Here is an 18,298-nt window from a genome sequence, read left to right on the forward strand (position 1 = left end):
TCAATTATAGATAACTATAACATTGAAATACTTTTTTTCACAAGAGAATCACACATATTGTGTAGCAAGTCTCTTAATTGCTTTTCTTAAGTTAGTTTACAGGTATATAGGCTATACACAGGAGGTGCCCAGCACTATAATATATAATTAGATTTATTCATTTAGAATTAGATTTCTCCAAAGACAAACTGCCGATGTGATCGTCAAGGGAAACGAGACTGATGGTTTGCTTGGCAGCGAAATAGTTTGGGAATTCCAAAGCTCTGTTACTGTCTATAGACCACATCCAAATTAAGATAAGCTGAATTTCATTGCGGTTGAATTACTTTGGTACAGATTTGTCATTTGAGTTTCAGCCGCTTAGATGACATAAATGTAATGAATTAAATTTTATACTAGAGAGATACTGATATGCCTTCTTAGCTCAGTGGTAGAGCGTTGGTCTCGTATGTCAATCATTAATGTAAGCAAACCAAAGGCCGAGAGTTCAATCCTCTCAGGAGGCAAATTTGAAACATTCTACACATCAATTAAATTGATCTAAACTTATTTATTATATAGAAGATATCCCATGCTACATAAGGGAAGGCTATTCAAACGTTACAGTACCAACCATCATCTAGTAATATACGTGACACAAGCAACGGATACAAATGGCACATCGCAGAGAGGAATAATAGTGATTTTCCTGTGATTAGTCCAACCAAACATGAACGCACTTGGTCATACTTCTGACGAAAGCATTTCGTACATATCGCATGGGAAATTGTTTATCGCATTCCATCAGCACCGTGGCGACAGTCGTCGGAAATCCTGGCACTCTCGGTTGATTTAACTGAAATTGCAGATTGCGCCAATGCTTGCCCTGTTTTTCAAACCAACGAGAGTCCTGCAAATCGATGCGGACGTCCTGGTGTTTAATCAGAGTCTTGGGTCCTTGTTCGTCGCATCCGAAAGAATCTCGTTTGAATTGAAAACCTGTCTTGGTAGGGAAGAGCCGGGCGATGGGCTCTTCCCTACCAAGACAGGTTTTCTGATATCGAAAAACGATTAAAACAGGGTTGTAGATCTTTTTACGCTGATCATTTTTAATATAGGGTTTAGGGTGTGCAAATGAGCGGAAGTGCCCGTAAAACGCGTTCAAAGTTTTGAGTTTTACGGAGATGACGCGCAGCCCAAGCCGGCCAGAAAGGGGGTCGAGCGGGGCGGGGTGGCGCTTACCCATGGGAGAGGGGTGAGTAAAGGGGGGTATACCTGGGCCATACTATAACACACCATGTTTCCCCATATGCTCCCATGTCACCGGTGGTCTAATGGTCAGTATCCCGGGCTGATATGTCGAAGGACCGAGGTTCGAATCTCGAGTTCGAAAAGAGATATTCAAAAAAATTGAAAATTTTGAAATCTTAAAATGGAAATAGCATCAGTCACTGCTATATCATGCAGTCACATGTTGCATTACATAAAGCTATGTTTGTGGGGAGATACCATACGGCTTATGCTTTCCCTCATCTCACACATGTCAATGGTAGCATTATGGTCAGCGACCCGTGCTGCCATGCCAATGGTTTAAGGTTCAAAACTTGGTTGAACTAAATCGATTTTTAATAAATTAAATTTAAAAACCTTCCGGAGTTGATGAAAGTGGAAGATCGGTGGTAAACTGGTAACTCACGACTACGCCACGCCTCCCGCTCTTGTCGCGGTCGTGAGATACCAGTTTACCACCGATCTTCAACTTCCATCAACTCTAGAAGCTTTTAAATTTAATTTAACAAAAATAGATTTGGTTTTCCTAAGCGACTTCGACCGAGGACCGAGTTTTGAACCTCGGTCCTTTAGCATGGTAGCACGCGTCGCTAACCATAAGGCTATCGTTGAAATGAATAAGTTAAGGGAAAGCATGAACTGTATGGAAGCTCCCCACAAACATTAATTTATGTTTGCAACATGTGACCTCATGATATTTCAGTGACTGATTCTATTAAAATTTAAAATTTTAATTTGTATCGAATTTTTTTTTAGTTGGCCGAGATTCGTACCTCGGTCCTTCGACACATCAGCCCGGAATGCTGACCATTAGACCAACGGTGATATGGGAGCATGGGAAACATGGAACATGAGAAACATGGGTTGTTATAGTATGGCCCAGGTATACCCCCCTTCACTGTCCCCTCTCCCATGGGTACGCGCCACCCCCCGCTCGACCCCCCTTTCTGGCCGGCTTGGGCTGCGCGTCATCTCCGTAAAACTCAAAACTTTGAACGCGTTTTACGGGCACTTCCGCTCATTTGCACACCCTAAACCCTATATTAAAAATGATCAGCGTAAAAAGATCTACAACCCTGTTTTAATCGTTTTTCGATATCAGAAAACCTGTCTTGGTAGGGAAGAGCCGGGCGATGATCACCTCGGCCGCTCGGCGCTTTTGGCGGCTACTTCGAACGTCCACCTGTCTGCTGTTCCTGCCACCACACGGCACCAGTTTGTCCTCCGTGAAATTGAACTTTTCTATTATTGGCAGGGTATAGAAAAGAAATCAGAAATAATAAAACACAATAATGTTTGAGACCAAATTCCTTACTCTTCTTCTTTTGAGCCTGACACTCTTGTAGAGCTAACAAGATGCAGAAAACGGCGCACACGAGCAAGGAGACACGCATTTTTTGCCAGAATAGGTCGGCAGGGTTGTTGAGTCGTTGTAATCAGGTCAGAAAATGACGACTACCTATTAGTTATTTTTGTTGTTATGGTTTATAGCTAATTGCTGGAAAAGGACAGACCGTGGATTGTTATCGTGAAGGGAAACGAGACCACAGACGACCGCAAACGATCCTGCAGCGCAAAACTGTCTAAGAATTCTATGATAGCCTACCATAGTGAAACCACTTCCCAATGAAAGAAAAGTCACTGCGGTTATTAGATAGAAAAGATTTTTATTATTTCATTCGATTTGAGCATTCCATATACAAAATTATTCAGACGTTAACACATCACCAAACTTCATTCATTCGTAAATGTTGGAATTTGTTTAGGCTGTTGAACAGGGTCGTCGCAGCTGAACGCCAATCGACGGAGGTGAATGTGGCAACCGCCGGATGGCCGTGCTGATTATCGGCGGAAGGGAAGAAGGGACAGAAAGCGTGCAGCAAACGATCCCTCAATTTTCTAAAAGTGGTGGACACGAATTCGAAAAGCTTGCGAATCATCTCCAATAAGGTCGTCTTGATCGATTTCCAATCGATGGTCACCGTGTTAGGTTTTTCAACGGTTTCAGTCGAACGTTTCGTCAATGGATGGGCGACTCCCGATAATCCTGCTTCCGGATGATCCGCATTTTCTTGCTCCATCACCAACTCTTCAGTTGGATCGTCAGGTGTGGCCATGTGATGATGATGGCCGGGGATACTGGATGCCCTGCTGGTATTGGCTGAGCCGACGTGCAGTGCGTGGTGATGTGGTGCAGATTCAATTTCTACCGCCAACAATAGCAGGAAGGAGAGGCAGATCACAGCCAGGCAGTTGATGGTGAACATTTCTGTACAAGTAAAAACCAAAATTAATTTTCAATTAAATCTAATGAGGGAAATAGATATGAATAGAAACTTACTGTTGCAAAGTGAGAAGGTCTTGGCGGAGCAGTGGGCGTATGCTGAGATCAAGTTGATGACTGTGATGACCCAACTCGATTTTTGCGCTTTTTATATCATATGTGATGGCCGTGCTGACCTTCCGGCACTGATGGCACTTGTGCATAAAAGCGAGGACACTATCGGACACTATATTATTTAAAATCCTTTTTCTTTGACAACCTTGATATAGATTTAGGTCTTCTCGTATAATCCTTTTTGTAATAACCTTCAACAGTATAAGGTCACAAAAAGGTGGGGAACAGCAGTGTAGATATTAAGTTTGTTTTCTGTTCTTTTGTGACGGACTATATTGTAATCCGCTTATTGTTCATCGCAAGCGATTGCGATTTGTTTTTTTGTTTTTATTTCTAAAATACGGAAAGCAAAGTTATGAAGGTGAAGCGCTGTTATTTCATAATTTGTGTGTATTCTTTTTCTTGGGTAAATCTGGGATAACAAATCGTTCCTATACAAAATAGGATTGACATGAAAATTCAGTTAATTGTATAAGGGCCGAATCTTAGTGTTTAGGGTCAGTTGTCAAACGCCGTAAAAGAATTCCGATCACTTCCACAAGAAAGTTAAGCAAAAAAGTCATCGTCACTTCCATCAAATTCAGCAGAATCCGCAAAAATAGGTTCTTGGAAATCTGCGAAGTTGGCGAACTGATCAAAGTTGACATCGGCAGCAGGAGCGGCAGGAATGACAACAGGAACGGCGGCAGGAGCAGCGGCAGGAGCGGCGGCTGGGGCAGCGCTTTTTTCCACAGCCTTTTCAGTTGGTTCCACGGCCTTTTTAGCGTCGATGGCAGCAGCGGCCGACTTGATCAAATTCTTTTTCTCGTAACAGAGATCGCCGATAGTGCAAGGGAATTCAGTCTCCTGGTTGCCGAACAGTTCGGATAAAAGCGAAGCGATGTCAACATTGCTGTTCTTGTTGTCGTTGTTGTTGATGTTGACATTGGAGTTGCCGAGATTCTTCATTGGGCGATAGGTGGGGCGATGGGTGGGGCGGTGAGTGGGGCGATGGGTAGGGCGGTGAGTGGGGCGGTAAGTTGGACGGGTTGGGTAATAAGTTGGACGATGAGTCGTTGGTCTATGGGTCCCGTAACCGGAAACGTAAACCACGCAAAGTAGCAAGATCAAAGCTGCTGATGCCTAAAAATTAATTACAGTTGAATATTAATTTGCAAATAAAAATCAAAGTGAATAAGAAAATGAATTAGAAATTAATTTTCACCGAGAACTTCATGTTGTTTCGAGGAAAAGGACTGCTGATGCAAAGAACGAGAAGGGGAGTGTGATGAATATGGAACGATTCGGACCCTTTTTATACAAATGCCAATGTTCTCTCATTAAGGACTTGGTGTAGAGAAAATAATTTTAATGAACGGAACCAAATTATGTGCACATAATTTAATCTGAACAAATTCATTTAACTGAGTCAATTGCCGGCCAAATTGTGTTCATATAACATTCCCCATTCAAACAGTGAGAATAGAAAGCAATCACGAATCACGATGACCCTGAATTTTCTCAGAACCTTCGTATAGTTCGTAGCGTTTTGAATTACATTATTCGATTATTCGTCACCAAAGTACTTTTAATGAAGTACTCGCAACTGTCACATTAATTCATCGTATAATTTGTGTATCCCCTCCCACAACCGCTCCCCCCTTTAAAAAAATCAGTATTAATGTCAAACTAACCAAGTATTACAGATGTAAACACGCTCGAAGAATTCAAGAACTTCCCGGCCTTCAATTAATTCTAGATAACCTGACACTGAAAGACTTTTTTCAGACGACAAGCACACACATTGCAAGTCTTTTAATTGCCGTTCTCAAGTTTGTTTACAGGTATCATAGCCAGCCCTACCCAAAAATGATGAGCTCATAGCTATAGAAGGAAGGAAGATTGTTTGATTTGTTTTGTTTTGTTTATGCCTACTTCATGGATGAAGTTCAGCCAATTTTCAAGTGAGTCAGCAATTGAATGAAAACAATTTCAAAATCCCGGTCTCCAATTTAATCTCAGTCAAACTCTGTGTCTGGAACATATAGGTGGAAACTGGGATGGGTTTTTCTTTAACAATGATACTTTTCTTGCCTGTCGTGGAACAACAGAGTTAGTTCACACATTAAATGCTCAAGATATCACTTTGAATGGTAATTGTTCTTATGTTGAATACTTTATAAACAGAAACAACCATATAAACAGACAGCCACACTACATCACGGTATCACCCAATCTTTTGGTATCACCCATACATTTTCTTTAATGGATTTCTTTGTTCCAATCACGTTTTCATCACGCGAAAAACGAATTATATTTGCAATGCACATTCGGATCTAAAAACTTCTATTGCTTCTGTTGAATTGCACGTTTTGTTTATAACGAATAGAGAGCTAAACGAGAAACGACACGCTCCAATAGATAGTAGACGAACATAAGTGAGAAACGAGAACCGGCGCATTAATACGAATGCGGTTAAAGAAAGAATATTACCATCAATGCCTTCAGAGAAGATTGAACTCTCGACATCCGGTTTGCTTCTACTATGTACGAGACCGACGCTCTACCACTGAGCTATGAAGGCTGTATCCAATGATTAAAAGATGCCTTCCGGTTCCTAGCCTTAATTTCGCATAGAAAGCAACGTTATGATGGTGAAATAGTGAAACGCCATAATTTCACGAATAGTTTCATAATTTGTGTGTATTCTTTTTCTTGAGTTAAGTAACTGTATTAACAAATCGTTCCCACATAAAGGTTGTAGGATTGACATGAAAAATCAGTTGGGTAACAGAAGTTTATGAATTAGGATATTCCCAAAATTACCAAATATTGAAAAAACAAAGTTTTCAGTTGTCAAACGCCATAAAAGAACTCCGATCACTTCCACAAGAAAGTTAAGCAAAAAAGTCATCGTCACCCTCATCCATTTCAGAAGGAACCGCAAATATAACGTCATCGTCTTGGAAATCTGCGAAGTTGGTGAATTGATCAAAGTTGACATCGGCAGCAGGAGCGGCAGGAATGACAACAGGAACGGCGGCAGGAGCGGCGGCTGGGGCAGCGCTTTTTTCCGCGACCTTTTCAGTTGGTTCCACGGCCATTTTAGCGCCGACGGCAGCAGCGCCCGACTTGATCAGTTTCTTTTTCTCGTAACAGAGGTCACCGATAGTGCAAGGGAATTCATCCTCCTGGTTGCCGAACAGTTCGGATAAAAGCGAAGCGATGTTAACATTGCTGTTCTTGTTGTCGTTGATGTTGACATTGGAGTTGCCGAGATTCTTCATTGGGCGATAGGTGGGGCGATGGGTGGGGCGGTGAGTGGGGCGATGGGTAGGGCGGTGAGTGGGGCGGTAAGTTGGACGGGTTGGGTAATAAGTTGGACGATGGGTCGTTGGTCGATGGGTCCCGTAAGCGGAAACGTAGACCACGCAAGCTAATAAGATCAATGCTACTGATGCCTAATACACATTTATTGTAAAAATGAATATTAATTCACAATTAAAAATGAAATTGAATAAGAAAATGAATTGGAAATGAATTTATAGTACCGAGAACTTCATGTTGTTTCGAGGAAAAGGACTGCTGATGCAAAGAACGAGAAGGGAAGTGTGATGAATTTGGAATGACTCTGGACCCTTTTTATACGACTTTATTGCCAATGTTCTTCCATATAAGAAGTTGATGCTGAAAAAATGATTTTAATGACGGAGCCCTAATGATGTGTCAATTAACAGGATCATTTAATCTGAACAAATTCACCGTTTACCTTTGGAGTTAACTGCCGACCCAATTGTGTTCGCATTACATTCCTCATTAATAAAATAGAAAGCAATCGCGAATCACGACGGCCCTGAATTTTCTCACTCTTAGTAAAGTATAATGTCAGACGTCCAAAGTAAAGTCTCGCATAGCGCAATAAGATTATTCCCTTATGCGTCACCACGGCATTTCTAATGAACGCTCATATAAACCAGACCAGAACTTTGATTCTTTTAAAAGTTGCGTATTCACCCCCCCCCCTTAAATGTCAGTGTCAATGTCAAGTGAACCGCTTATTACAAATATAGAGCACGCTCACAGAATCCAAGAGCTTCCCGGCAATTAGCCAACGACAATCACACATATTGCAGCTAGTCTTTTAATTACTTTTTTGCCCAAGTTATAGTTTGCAGGTACACAGGGGGGTGCCCAGCGCTGTAACATTTAGATTTCTTCATTTGGACTCCAATGGCATAACTGCCGGGATTTCTATAGTTCTTTATACATATTGTATACAAAATTACAGCTACAAGTGCATTGGTTCATATTATTCGGAAATCAGTTATTAGGTAATGATGATTACGATTTGAATTTGGATTGCATTGCCGTTCTTCTCTAATGAGAATGGGATAATGTTGGTTCCTTCTACTAGTCGAGTATAAATAGATGTGAAAATTTAAATCAGCAACAATCGCGTCCCTGTTCTTTTATCGCAGCCAGTCGCTTTTCCCATCACGAGCTCAACATGAAGTTTTCGGTATCAAATAATAATAAGCCATTCATTATTGCCATTAAAATAATCAGGATCTTTTCCCTTTTGAAACAAAATTAATTTTCTTTATTACCTTGCAGACGTCAACTGCTATCATCTTGTTAGTTGGATTGGTCTGTCATCCAACTCCGATCAACAGCGCGAGCTTGAATGTCACCACCGACAATAACGACGATTTGCTGGTTTGGCTGGCACTGTTTGGCAACCCAAACGTCCAAGATCCTGATCAGCTGCTCCCTTGCCCTGATGGAGAGCCTTGTGACGGGAATAAAAGCCTTCCATCAGCGGAAGGAGGAGAAAGTCTCTTGGCTGACACATCCTTTATTAAATTCACGGCCGAGGAAGGTTTTATTCTTGACACATCAGACTCGAGTGTAGACAATAAACAGGAGCGCGTGAGTACGTATGATGATGCGTGCGATGATACGTACGATGATGACGTACAAATGATTTCGATTTCAAATTATGGATTTGGTGTATAATTCATTGAATGTCGGGCTGTTTTTATCTTCTCGAAGCTTACGTGTTCACCGAACGGACCAAGGAGGACGACAAAAGGTCGGTCTGTGGCCGTGTACTAAAGGACGTGCGGGGAACCTGTAGGAGAGGACTTTGCAAAGCGGGAACGAATGTTATCGCATTATTGACGCAGACTTCTTTCGGGAGAAATGAAAACGGGAAAACATTGAAATCCCAGGGTCAAGCACGCGTCGACCTGCAAGGTATGTTCAATAAATACGGAAAGCGATGGGCCAATTTGCAGGTCCAGTGGAACGGCGTCCATCCTTCTCCGACCTCCTTTGGCAACGCCTTCATCCAAGCCGAAACGACATTCCCCATTCGTTTAATTCGAAGCGCATTAGTCCGAAGTGTGCAGAAATGTATCAAAGTTTGGCTTGAAGTTGCCCCTAAAAAGGTTCCTAATGACCCAAAGTAGCACGCCACTTTGTAGGAATCAGTTGAAAATTGATTATTATAATATATTTATGATTAAAATAGTATAGGACCCTGAACCCCTGGATTTGACAAAACAAATATACCATATTCAGCAGCATTTATCTGTTCCTTATCTGAAGCACCTGGAATAGTCATTCAATACTGATGCAGCAGCTGATGAAAGAATTGACGAAACAATTGTGAAAATGTTATTATATGCGTTGCCTCCTGAGAGGATTGAACTCTCGGCCTTTGGTTGTCCTCAATAATCGTACGAGACCAACGCTCTACCACTGAGCTAAGAAGGCGTTATTAGATCAGCCATTGGTATCAAAAATGTTATTCATTATGTCATTTTCCTTCGTGACTAACAAACAGAACACGACTGTGCAGTTCATAATCTGTCCGCACGTATGCAGCAAGTACTGCCTGATTTTCCTGGCTGATGCAGGTCATGGACTCCATGGCGATCAGTTTGGTTTTGTTTACACACACAGCACTGCCATGCGATGAATTCATGATAATGTAACAGTATTACAAATGATATAAGATGCAGCTCAAAGAACACGCGGTTTTGTCACGAGAACCAGGGTTACGCAACAGCACTGACTTTCTTTCCCGGAGCGATAACCTAATCATCTGTTGTGCATCCCATGTAGCCTATCCTACACTTATTCGACTACAACACAATATTTTGGACATTTTGGATGGTCTTTCTTTAATTGGCCTTTAATCTCTTTTAAAAAAAAAATTTTAGTGTCGAATAGAAAACTAGTAAAATATTATCGTGTTGGCAAAATCGTGTGTGTCAGCGGTACTAAAGTGCAAGCCTCAATGTCTACATAACTTTTGAATTTGACATAGATGATAAGCGGTGGGCGGCAATATGTTCCGTTGTTCTTGGAATGCTGATGATGGTTCGTCGTCCCTTTTTGTGGGTTAACATGAATCCCAGTTGTTAGTTACAAGACGAGTCGCAAAATAAATCAAATATCGTTAGACGCACTGGAACGGAGCCAGCAGTGAGTCTACTCCAATATCCACTGTGGTAATAATATAGGCAAATTATTATTTTTTTAAATTCCAAATTATTATGTAACGTCACGTAATCTTTATGTCAAAACATTAATATTTGTTTGTTTTCTATAACATATTTCACAGATGGTATTTATTTTCTGTCTACTGTTGGCGTTGGACGCCCTCCTACTCGTACGACATTTTACATTTCGCGCCGCCATCGTCTGCGAAGATTATTCACCTTGCGTTTGTGAAGTTTACCAGCCGTACGGTTTAATTGTCCATTGCGGAGACGCCAATGGCAACCGACTATCCGTCAGCGCTCACGATGTCCGAAACGTTTTCAACCGCACTACAGCTCGACACATTTATTGGTTAGATCTGCTGTCGTTGTCGCCGGAGAATCCGGAATCCGGCGACCTCATCAAAATTCCGGCCAATTTGCTCAGCGACAAAACGGTCGAGCGGATTGCGGTCAACTGCTCCACCGCCGCCGGCCCTTTGCGCTTGGAAATCCATCCGGAGGCTTTCAACTCTTCCATCCAGCACATTGGACATTTTGAAGTGGCCGGATGCGATCTGAGTCGGTTGAAATTCGACTTCCTAGCCAACACTAGTCGGTTGATCAGTTTGAGCATCAGTCGATCCGTTCGTTTCCAAGGATTCCCTCCAGCGTTGCCATTCGTCTCCCGTCTCAAATCGCTGAGGATCTACGAGTGCCTGGACTTCCAGCACTGGAACGAGATCTCCGTCCGGTTCCCGCAGCTGGAATCGCTCTTCCTTGACGGAACTCTTTTGGGCGACCGTTCGGTGAATCAACTGGTCAGTTCCATCGCTTCTTCGCCGACTGGAAACGACACGCTCCAGCAGCTGAGCTTGTGGGAGAACAAACTCACCCGCATTCCGGAACACATTTCCTCTTTCAGAAAGCTGAGCTACGTCAACTTTTTCGGCAATTCTATCCGACATGTCCCGAGAGGTTCGTTCGTTTTTCACACCGGAATTCCGGTCGCCTTCCTCATTTTGTCCAAGAATTCTTTGCGCAGGATAGATCCAGGTGCTTTCCAAGGTAAATTAGTTTTTTTTTTATATCTCATTTTAATTAAATCTGCTCAATTATTTAATTGTTTGATCGACAATTAGGTGATTTTTCCGAAGCGTCCGTTTACATTGATTTCAATCAGTTGACTCGATTCGACTCTGGCGTTTACCAGAATTTACTGGAACAGATGCACCGCTCAGCGTCGGCGGACGCCGGCCTCAACGTTCACAACAGTAAGTAAGAACACTGAAACAGATTTTTTCCTATCATTCATAAAAATGCCACATTTAATTGGTACACCGATTAAACAGATCCTTTCGCCTGTAACGACTGTCATCTCACCTGGTTGATCCGTGACAATCGACACCTACTGAGTCGCGTTCACGGTGGCAAGTGCTCCAACGGGACGCGGTTCGAGGACCTCAACCCCAAACATTATGACTATAATTGCCCATCATCTTAAATCGCAAAGGTTTCAACTTCGTAATAGAAACGAATTTGGAGTTGTTGCTGTGCGCATCAATACTCGTCAATAAGGAACAATGTATTTACTTTTTTGTTTTCAAATTCTAGCGATTGTAAAAAATACTGTGAATATAATACCACACCGTTTTGTTTTAATACAGCGAATAAAAGTTTATGGAATTATATTGTCTAATCTATTCAGTGAGAATCCGCTTACAGCGGAAGAATCAGGTTACTGGGTTGTATAAATGTATATACTATTTGAACTCAACGTCGGAGGCATATCGTGTAAAAGAACTGCTGTGGCTGGATTAATTTACATGTCTAAAAGGTTATCGAATAATTCACTGCAGCATCAGTGCCATTAGTAAAAAGGAAAAACATGCAGCCGCTATATATTTGCTGGTTGGTCGGCATTTTCCTTTTTGATTATTCGTACCCAATGCACTTTCTCAGTTTTGCTCTCCAGTTACATCAGTGGCCATTACTCAAGGACTTGCTAGAATATGATTTTATTTGATCCATTAAGAACTACAGTCATTGTGTATAACAAGGTGAATGCCATATTTCGGTTGATGGAATTAGGACAAGGGTTTCTCAAGTCCGCCCATGCTGTTGTTGCTTGGGTTGCAGGAATCTTTTCAAGCCCCCATCAAGGATTGAAAGAATTTCAGCTGAGCAGCCGAAAAAGCTGATTCTTCCTGTTCTGAATCATCAAAAGCCGAGATATCACCGACAAATTCGTCGTCGGCTAGTCCTATTTCAACTTCGAAAGATTGTTGATCTTCTTGCTGCTGCTGGGCTGTGGTGGTGGTGTCGGGTAGAGAACGGCTTATAGCGACAGCAATAACTGATGCTGGTGATTCATCAGTGGTGGCCGTTGATGTTGTAACTGCAGATTTTGATGCAATATTAGGCACAGATGGCACAGCTTTAGCCGCTTTGGCCGCTTTGCCTTTCTTTTCCTGCTGGCTCAACATGGAGTCGAGAAAACTGGACAGGAAATCGAAATCGCTATTGGAATTGTCGTTGACATTCTTGTTGACGTTCTTGTTGCCGAAAGACTTGCCCTGGCTACTCACGACGCAAACGGCCAAGACCAAGGCGGAAAGGGCAACCTAAAAACACGGAAAACAAATTTTCAAATCAAATTTTCCTGACAAGCAAAAACAGAAGAGAAATTCATTTTTAGATACTTACAAAGGACTTCATATTGATTCGCTGAGAAGAAGGAGAGCTGGGGATGTTTCAACTGCTGAAGCTGGGAGTCGATGATGATTTTACGACGACTAGCAGTGCCTTATATATAGTGATGCTGGGAACTAAAAGAGACTTGCAGCTAGTGTGTGATTGACTTTGAGAATTTTTCTGTTTAGATTTTTCTAATTAACTAATAGCTGGAAAGTTCTTCTGATTCTGTGAGCCTGCTATATCCGTATAATTAGCGGTTTAATCTTAATATTGACAGTCTGACATTTTGTGAAGAAAAATAAGCAACTTTGCAAATCACAAGTTCCAGTCTGATATGCGTTCATTATTTTAATTGCGGTAGTGACGAACAATTTAGCGCAATACAACCCAACGAGTTACGAGGATTTATCTAATAGAATTGGAAAAAAATTCAGGGTCATCGTGATGATTGAGAACTGCTTTCTTTTCTCGACGTTCAAATGAGGAATGTTACCCGAATACAATTTGGCCAGCAATTAACCCAGATTGGTAAGGTACACGTTGAATTCGTTCAGATTAAATTATGATGTATAAACATCATTTGGTTCCGTTCATTAAAAATATTTTCTTTACATCAAGTCCTTAATGGGAGAACAACACTGGTAGCAAATTCGTATAAATAGGGAACGAACCATTCCAAATTCATCACACTTCCCTTCTCGTTCTTTGCATCAGCAGTCCTTTTCCTCGAAACAACATGAAGTTCTCGGTACTATAAATTCATTTCTAATTCATTTTCTTATTCACTTTGATTTTTAATCGTGAATTAATATTTATTTTTACAATAAATGTGTATTAGGCATCAGCAGCTTTGATCTTGCTAGCTTGCGTGGTCTACGTTTCCGCTTACGGGACCCATCGACCAACGACTCATCGTCCAACTTATTACCCAACCCGTCCAACTTACCGTCCCACTCACCGCCCTACTCACCGCCCAACCCATCGCCCCACTCACCGTCCAACCTATCGCCCAATGAAGAATCTCGGCAACTCCAATGTCAACATCAACAACAACGACAACAAAAACAGCAATGTTGACATCGCTTCGCTTTTATCCGAACTGTTCGGTGGCCAGGAGGATGAATTTCCTTGCACTATCGGTGACCTCTGTTACGAGAAAAAGAATCTGATCAAGTCGGGCGCTGCTGCTGTCGGCGCTAAAAAGGCCGAGGAACCAACTGAAAAGGTCGCGGAAAAAAGCGCTGCCCCAGCCGCCGCTCCTGCCGCTGCTCCTGTCGCCGTTCCTGTTGTCATTCCTGCCGCTCCTGCTGCCGATGTCAACTTTGATCAGTTCGCCAACTTCGCAGATTTCCAAGAACCTATTTTTGCGGATTCTGCTGAATTTGATGGAAGTGACGATGACTTTTTTGCTTAACTTTCTTTTGGAAATGGCGACTGCTGACCCAGCTATTACAGACATCTTTTAGGCGTTTGACATCTATAATGACTTTAAACTTTAATATCTTTTATGTTTTGGTAATTTTGGCAATTTACTGATCCGTAAGCTTCCCTTATTCCTTTATCCACCCAACTGATTTTTCATGTCAATCCTAATAATATTTTATGGGAACGATTTGTTAATACAGTTACTTTATCCAAGAAAAAGAATACACAAAAATTATGAAACTTCGTGTGAAATTATTTTAGCGTTCAGCTTCATAGTTAACGTTGCTTTTAGGCATACGTGAAATTAAGGCTGATGGCAACGAGCCGGTAGAAAACAAAAACAGTTGCTATCCGAAATGACATTTTGTTCTTAATGTTTTATTGTTTAATAAAACTCATTTTATGAAACGAGTTGGCTTAGGGGTAGCGCTTCGTCGTAGGCGATGACAGCGATTCCAATCCGGACCAGAGGATAGTAGCAGCAGCAGATCATTAAACATTTGTTTATCAAACTAATATTATTTTTTTGGATAAAATCAGCCTTCATAGCTCAGTGGTAGAGCGTCGGTCTCGTATGTTATAATAGGAAAACCGGATGTCGAGAGTTCAATCCTCTCTGAAGGCATTGTAAATAAACTTTGAAAATAGCGCGCAGCGGCGCTGCTTACCAAATGCATATTCTCGTTCAAGTTCGTCTGCTGTATTAAAGGTGGGGCGTCCCTAAACTGCGAAAGCGAAACGCGAAACGCGAAACGCCTAAAATGCGAAACAGCTGTGCGAAACGGACCCAAAAGTTGGGACCCTGTTTCGCATTTTAGTCTTTGGGTCCGTACTAAACTGCGAAATCGGTGTGTGCGAAACGTCGCAGTGTAAAGTGTAAACGTCTTCTTGGTAGCAGACGACAATGGACGCCGTCAACAAACAAATTGTTAAGAGTTTCAAATTTTCGAGACTTCGAGTTTCGCGCACCTTATGGCTGGTCCGCTGGTCTATTTGTGTGTTGACCATGAATAGTTGAATACGGAATACCTTGAATGCAATATGCAATAGGTGTTTTTAATTAGAAGATTGTTATAAAAATATTAATGGAACTTCTCGTTTCCATGTATCAGTGTCAATCAGATTAACATTCTTAATTTTAACTTTTAAGGAAAGTTTTAGCTGATTAAATTTTAGCTTGATTTGGAACATGGTAGCTTTGATTTTTAGCTTGATATAAGGCACTCATACTGTTATGGCCGATTCTTTCTTTGAGCACGTACCTACTGGTTATAATTTAAAATTATTTAATGTAATGTATAATCCCTGGGCCATTACCTAATATTTTATTATTTAAAAATATCACCATAACGTGCTGCTCTATGTCTTTCATTAGTTTAATAATCGTAAAATGCGCATGAAAACATACAGGGATAGTGGCGAAGAAATCGAATTTGATTGCCCCCCTTCCTCCTTTAATGCCTCATCATAGCGGGAGACAATGAAAAATGGCGGCAATCTCCGTCAATTTGGACCTCTGTGGAGAAAAGGAAAACTTTTTGTTTCGCAAGATGTTTCGCTCTTTAGTATGCCCTCCGGCATTTGGTCCCGCGAAACGGTCCCAAAATTTTGGTCCGTTTCGCACAGCTTTTCCGCATTTTAGGCGTTTCGCGTTTCGCGTTTCTCTTTCGCAGTTTAGGGACGCCCTTAAAGGTGAATAATGAGAAATGGCGGTCGGGTCTACTCAGCTAGTCAGCTATATATATTAGACTTTTTATTGCAAAATTAGTCTGTTTGTCCCGATCCGTCCCGACACGTGGTTTTAACAAAGAAGTCAATTAAAAGAATGCTGTACAACAGCCCAGTGTAGGAAGCCCAGATAATGTCGTTACAAACGAGAAGTGACGATAGGTAGATTGTTCCTCCTGCCGCTCCTGCACTGGATTTTCAATCTATCCATGCTGAAAAAGAAGTGGGTGATACGAGATATGTTTGTCTGTGTATCTTTGTTAAAATGTTATGCTGTCACTTATTAGCTCAAAAACAAGTTTAGGTCTTTCAAAGTGCAGTGTCATTGTTCAAGTTAATTGTTTCTGTTCATAAAGTATTCAACGGTGAAGAACAACCCAAGAACCTTTCAAAATGATTTTGAGCAGTCAATGTCAGCCACACTTAAGTTGAACTGCTTAAGGTAGACAAAATGGTTTGCCTGTAATAGTAGGAATCCTCCCGAAGTATCCATCCAAAGTATCACTGTTGAAGAAAAACCCACTTTTTACCTACGTGTTCCAGGCTTTGGCTGAGAGAACATTGAAGATTGGTCATTTTGAGATTGTTTTCACTCGTCTGACTCATTTCTCAAACCAGGTGAAAGAAACAAGAAAAATCAAACAATCGTCTTTCAAACTTCTTTAGTGTGAGCTAAAACTGAGTAAGACTGTTACTCCAGATTATGTGTATTTTTACAGTCAAATATCACTCGCCCTTATTTCTCACCATCCGTTTTGTTTGTATTTCTAGGTTTATCGGGGCGATCGGGGTGAGCAACTAGTTCTGAAATCGACACTGCTGTGCGAGCGAGCAGATTTATAATCTGCACAGTCGTGTCCTGTTTTTTTAATCACGAAGGAAAATGCCGAGAGTTCAATCATCTTAGGAGGCAAGTTAAAACCAATCTGAAATTGTGTACTTATTTTATAAATTATAGTTTTGCTGATTGCTTCGTCAACTGTTGCATCGCAGTCATATTGAATGACGTTCGACATGAGTTCCCAGTATACTTAAAATAAGGGATAACATGGAACAGATTAATGCTGCTGAAAATGGTATATTTCTTTTCAAATCCGAGGGCCAAGGGTTTTAGTGTTAAACTGATTTCTAACGAAAGTGTCGTGCTACTTTGGGTCATTAGGTACTGCTTTGGGTGCAACTTCAAGCCAAACTTTGACACATTTCTGCATACTTTCATTGAACGCCTTTCGAATCAAGTCAATGGGGAATGTTTTATCGGCTTGGATAAAAACGGTGCCGAAAGCTTTCGGTGAAGGATGGACACCGTTCCACTGGAGGTACAAACAGACCCATCGCTTTCCGAATTGATCGAACGTATCTTGCAGGTCGATGCGAGCTTGACCGAGGGACTTTTATGTTCTTGATTCTTCATTTCTCGAGAAAGAAGTCTGTGTCAATAATGCGACAACCTCAGTTCCCGCTTTACCAAGTCCGTTCTTAAAGGTCCCCCGCACGTCCTTTTGGACATGGCCACAGACCGGTTTGGGTACATCTTTAGGATTCTTCTTATCGTCCAGCGTTTTCCGGTACGTGAAAATGTAATCTTGTAAAAAGAAATGCACATTTTTCAATTATCCTGAAAATTATTCAAAATCAATTCTTCGTTATACGTTACCTACGCGCTGTTTTTCTACATCTACCTCTGAGATTGTTTCAACGGCCACATCTTCGGTTCCTTCCTCGGCCGTTTCAAGGGCTGATTTCGCCAAGATACTTTCTCCTCCTTCCGTTGAAAGGCTTTTATCCTTGGCACAAGCCTGTCCATCAGGGCATGGGAACTGATTGAGATCTTCTGCATTTTGATTGCCAAACACTTGCGAAAGTGAATCGTCGTTATTATTGGTAGTGACATTGCGGTTGGAATTTGAGTTTGCGCTGTTGATGGGTGGGTGATTGTCGGGTTGATTGCATTTGCTACTCACGACGCAAACGGCCAAGATCAAGGCAGCAAGAGCAACCTAAAGACAAAATAAAAATACTGTACATTTGAAAATTAAGTTACATATGTCTGACGAGCGGATTCTATACAAGAATAAAGATAAATTAATTTTTGCTACTTACAAAGGACTTCATATCGATTCGCTGAGAAAAAGGGGAGCTGGAAATGTCTGAAACATGAACTTAGAGTCGATATAATGGTTTAACGGCGACTAGCGTCACAACTCGTGTATTATATAGTGCTGGCCACCTCCAGTACTAGACCGGTAAACTTACCTGAGAACAGCAAAAGAGACTTGTAATGTGTGCATGGTAGTCGTCCGAAAAAATATTT

At 41.5% G+C, this 18,298-nt stretch overlaps 8 protein-coding genes and 4 non-coding genes across 14 annotated transcripts; 5 read left to right on the forward strand and 7 right to left on the reverse strand.

Moving 5' to 3' along the window:
- Positions 1-413: 413 nt before the first annotated feature.
- Positions 414-506, forward strand: Trnat-cgu. The gene is made up of 2 exons: positions 414-449; positions 471-506. It is a non-coding gene; the product is annotated as a tRNA-Thr (tRNA).
- Positions 507-537: 31 nt separating this feature from the next.
- On the reverse strand, positions 538-2,729 carry LOC124341391. Its single transcript, XM_046794487.1, has 3 exons — positions 2,585-2,729; positions 2,399-2,511; positions 538-973 (listed from the first exon to the last, which is right to left on the reverse strand). The coding sequence occupies exons 1-3, from the start codon at positions 2,661-2,663 to the stop codon at positions 695-697; spliced, it is 471 nt and encodes a 156-aa protein (XP_046650443.1). The 5' UTR covers positions 2,664-2,729; the 3' UTR covers positions 538-694.
- Positions 2,730-2,993: 264 nt separating this feature from the next.
- LOC124340715 lies at positions 2,994-3,694 on the reverse strand. The gene is made up of 2 exons (XM_046793323.1): positions 3,611-3,694; positions 2,994-3,538 (listed from the first exon to the last, which is right to left on the reverse strand). Exon 2 carries the CDS (start codon positions 3,534-3,536, stop codon positions 2,994-2,996), a length of 543 nt encoding a protein of 180 aa, XP_046649279.1. The 5' UTR covers positions 3,537-3,538; positions 3,611-3,694.
- A 345-nt stretch (positions 3,695-4,039) lies between these two features.
- Positions 4,040-7,297, reverse strand: LOC124341348 (hemoglobin and hemoglobin-haptoglobin-binding protein A-like). Of its 3 annotated transcripts, XM_046794422.1 has the most exons (3): positions 7,198-7,297; positions 6,904-7,107; positions 4,040-4,585 (listed from the first exon to the last, which is right to left on the reverse strand). In XM_046794422.1, the coding sequence occupies exons 1-3, from the start codon at positions 7,207-7,209 to the stop codon at positions 4,214-4,216; spliced, it is 588 nt and encodes a 195-aa protein (XP_046650378.1). In that variant the 5' UTR covers positions 7,210-7,297; the 3' UTR covers positions 4,040-4,213. The 3 variants fall into 3 exon arrangements, with proteins under 3 accessions (XP_046650378.1, XP_046650377.1, XP_046650375.1); XM_046794421.1 differs by lacking the exon at positions 6,904-7,107 and having other exon boundaries at positions 4,040-4,789; positions 7,198-7,224; XM_046794419.1 differs by lacking the exons at positions 6,904-7,107; positions 7,198-7,297 and adding an exon at positions 4,872-4,963 and having other exon boundaries at positions 4,040-4,789.
- Trnat-cgu lies at positions 6,146-6,230 on the reverse strand. Its single transcript is given in 2 exon segments — positions 6,146-6,181; positions 6,195-6,230. It is a non-coding gene; the product is annotated as a tRNA-Thr (tRNA).
- A 761-nt stretch (positions 7,298-8,058) lies between the features above and the next one.
- LOC124341282 lies at positions 8,059-9,234 on the forward strand. Its single transcript, XM_046794320.1, has 3 exons — positions 8,059-8,165; positions 8,261-8,579; positions 8,699-9,234. The coding sequence occupies exons 1-3, from the start codon at positions 8,154-8,156 to the stop codon at positions 9,115-9,117; spliced, it is 750 nt and encodes a 249-aa protein (XP_046650276.1). The 5' UTR covers positions 8,059-8,153; the 3' UTR covers positions 9,118-9,234.
- A 104-nt stretch (positions 9,235-9,338) lies between these two features.
- Positions 9,339-9,424, reverse strand: Trnat-cgu. The gene is given in 2 exon segments: positions 9,339-9,374; positions 9,389-9,424. It is a non-coding gene; the product is annotated as a tRNA-Thr (tRNA).
- A 422-nt stretch (positions 9,425-9,846) lies between these two features.
- LOC124340716 lies at positions 9,847-11,795 on the forward strand. Its single transcript, XM_046793324.1, has 4 exons — positions 9,847-10,164; positions 10,278-11,202; positions 11,277-11,408; positions 11,487-11,795. Exons 2-4 carry the CDS (start codon positions 10,278-10,280, stop codon positions 11,636-11,638), a joined length of 1,209 nt encoding a protein of 402 aa, XP_046649280.1. The 5' UTR covers positions 9,847-10,164; the 3' UTR covers positions 11,639-11,795.
- A 341-nt stretch (positions 11,796-12,136) lies between these two features.
- On the reverse strand, positions 12,137-12,949 carry LOC124341383. The gene is made up of 2 exons (XM_046794476.1): positions 12,841-12,949; positions 12,137-12,758 (listed from the first exon to the last, which is right to left on the reverse strand). The coding sequence occupies exons 1-2, from the start codon at positions 12,850-12,852 to the stop codon at positions 12,282-12,284; spliced, it is 489 nt and encodes a 162-aa protein (XP_046650432.1). The 5' UTR covers positions 12,853-12,949; the 3' UTR covers positions 12,137-12,281.
- Positions 12,950-13,477: 528 nt separating this feature from the next.
- LOC124341347 (hemoglobin and hemoglobin-haptoglobin-binding protein A-like) lies at positions 13,478-14,496 on the forward strand. The gene is made up of 2 exons (XM_046794418.1): positions 13,478-13,579; positions 13,670-14,496. The coding sequence occupies exons 1-2, from the start codon at positions 13,568-13,570 to the stop codon at positions 14,243-14,245; spliced, it is 588 nt and encodes a 195-aa protein (XP_046650374.1). The 5' UTR covers positions 13,478-13,567; the 3' UTR covers positions 14,246-14,496.
- Positions 14,497-14,795: 299 nt separating this feature from the next.
- Trnat-cgu lies at positions 14,796-14,881 on the forward strand. Its single transcript is given in 2 exon segments — positions 14,796-14,831; positions 14,846-14,881. It is a non-coding gene; the product is annotated as a tRNA-Thr (tRNA).
- Positions 14,882-17,042: 2,161 nt separating this feature from the next.
- On the reverse strand, positions 17,043-18,194 carry LOC124341363. Its single transcript, XM_046794448.1, has 3 exons — positions 18,088-18,194; positions 17,642-17,984; positions 17,043-17,569 (listed from the first exon to the last, which is right to left on the reverse strand). The coding sequence occupies exons 1-3, from the start codon at positions 18,097-18,099 to the stop codon at positions 17,379-17,381; spliced, it is 546 nt and encodes a 181-aa protein (XP_046650404.1). The 5' UTR covers positions 18,100-18,194; the 3' UTR covers positions 17,043-17,378.
- Positions 18,195-18,298: the final 104 nt, after the last annotated feature.

Source organism: Daphnia pulicaria, chromosome 5, assembly GCF_021234035.1.
Source record: "Daphnia pulicaria isolate SC F1-1A chromosome 5, SC_F0-13Bv2, whole genome shotgun sequence".
In the NCBI taxonomy this organism is placed as follows: Eukaryota; Metazoa; Arthropoda; class Branchiopoda; order Diplostraca; family Daphniidae; genus Daphnia; species Daphnia pulicaria.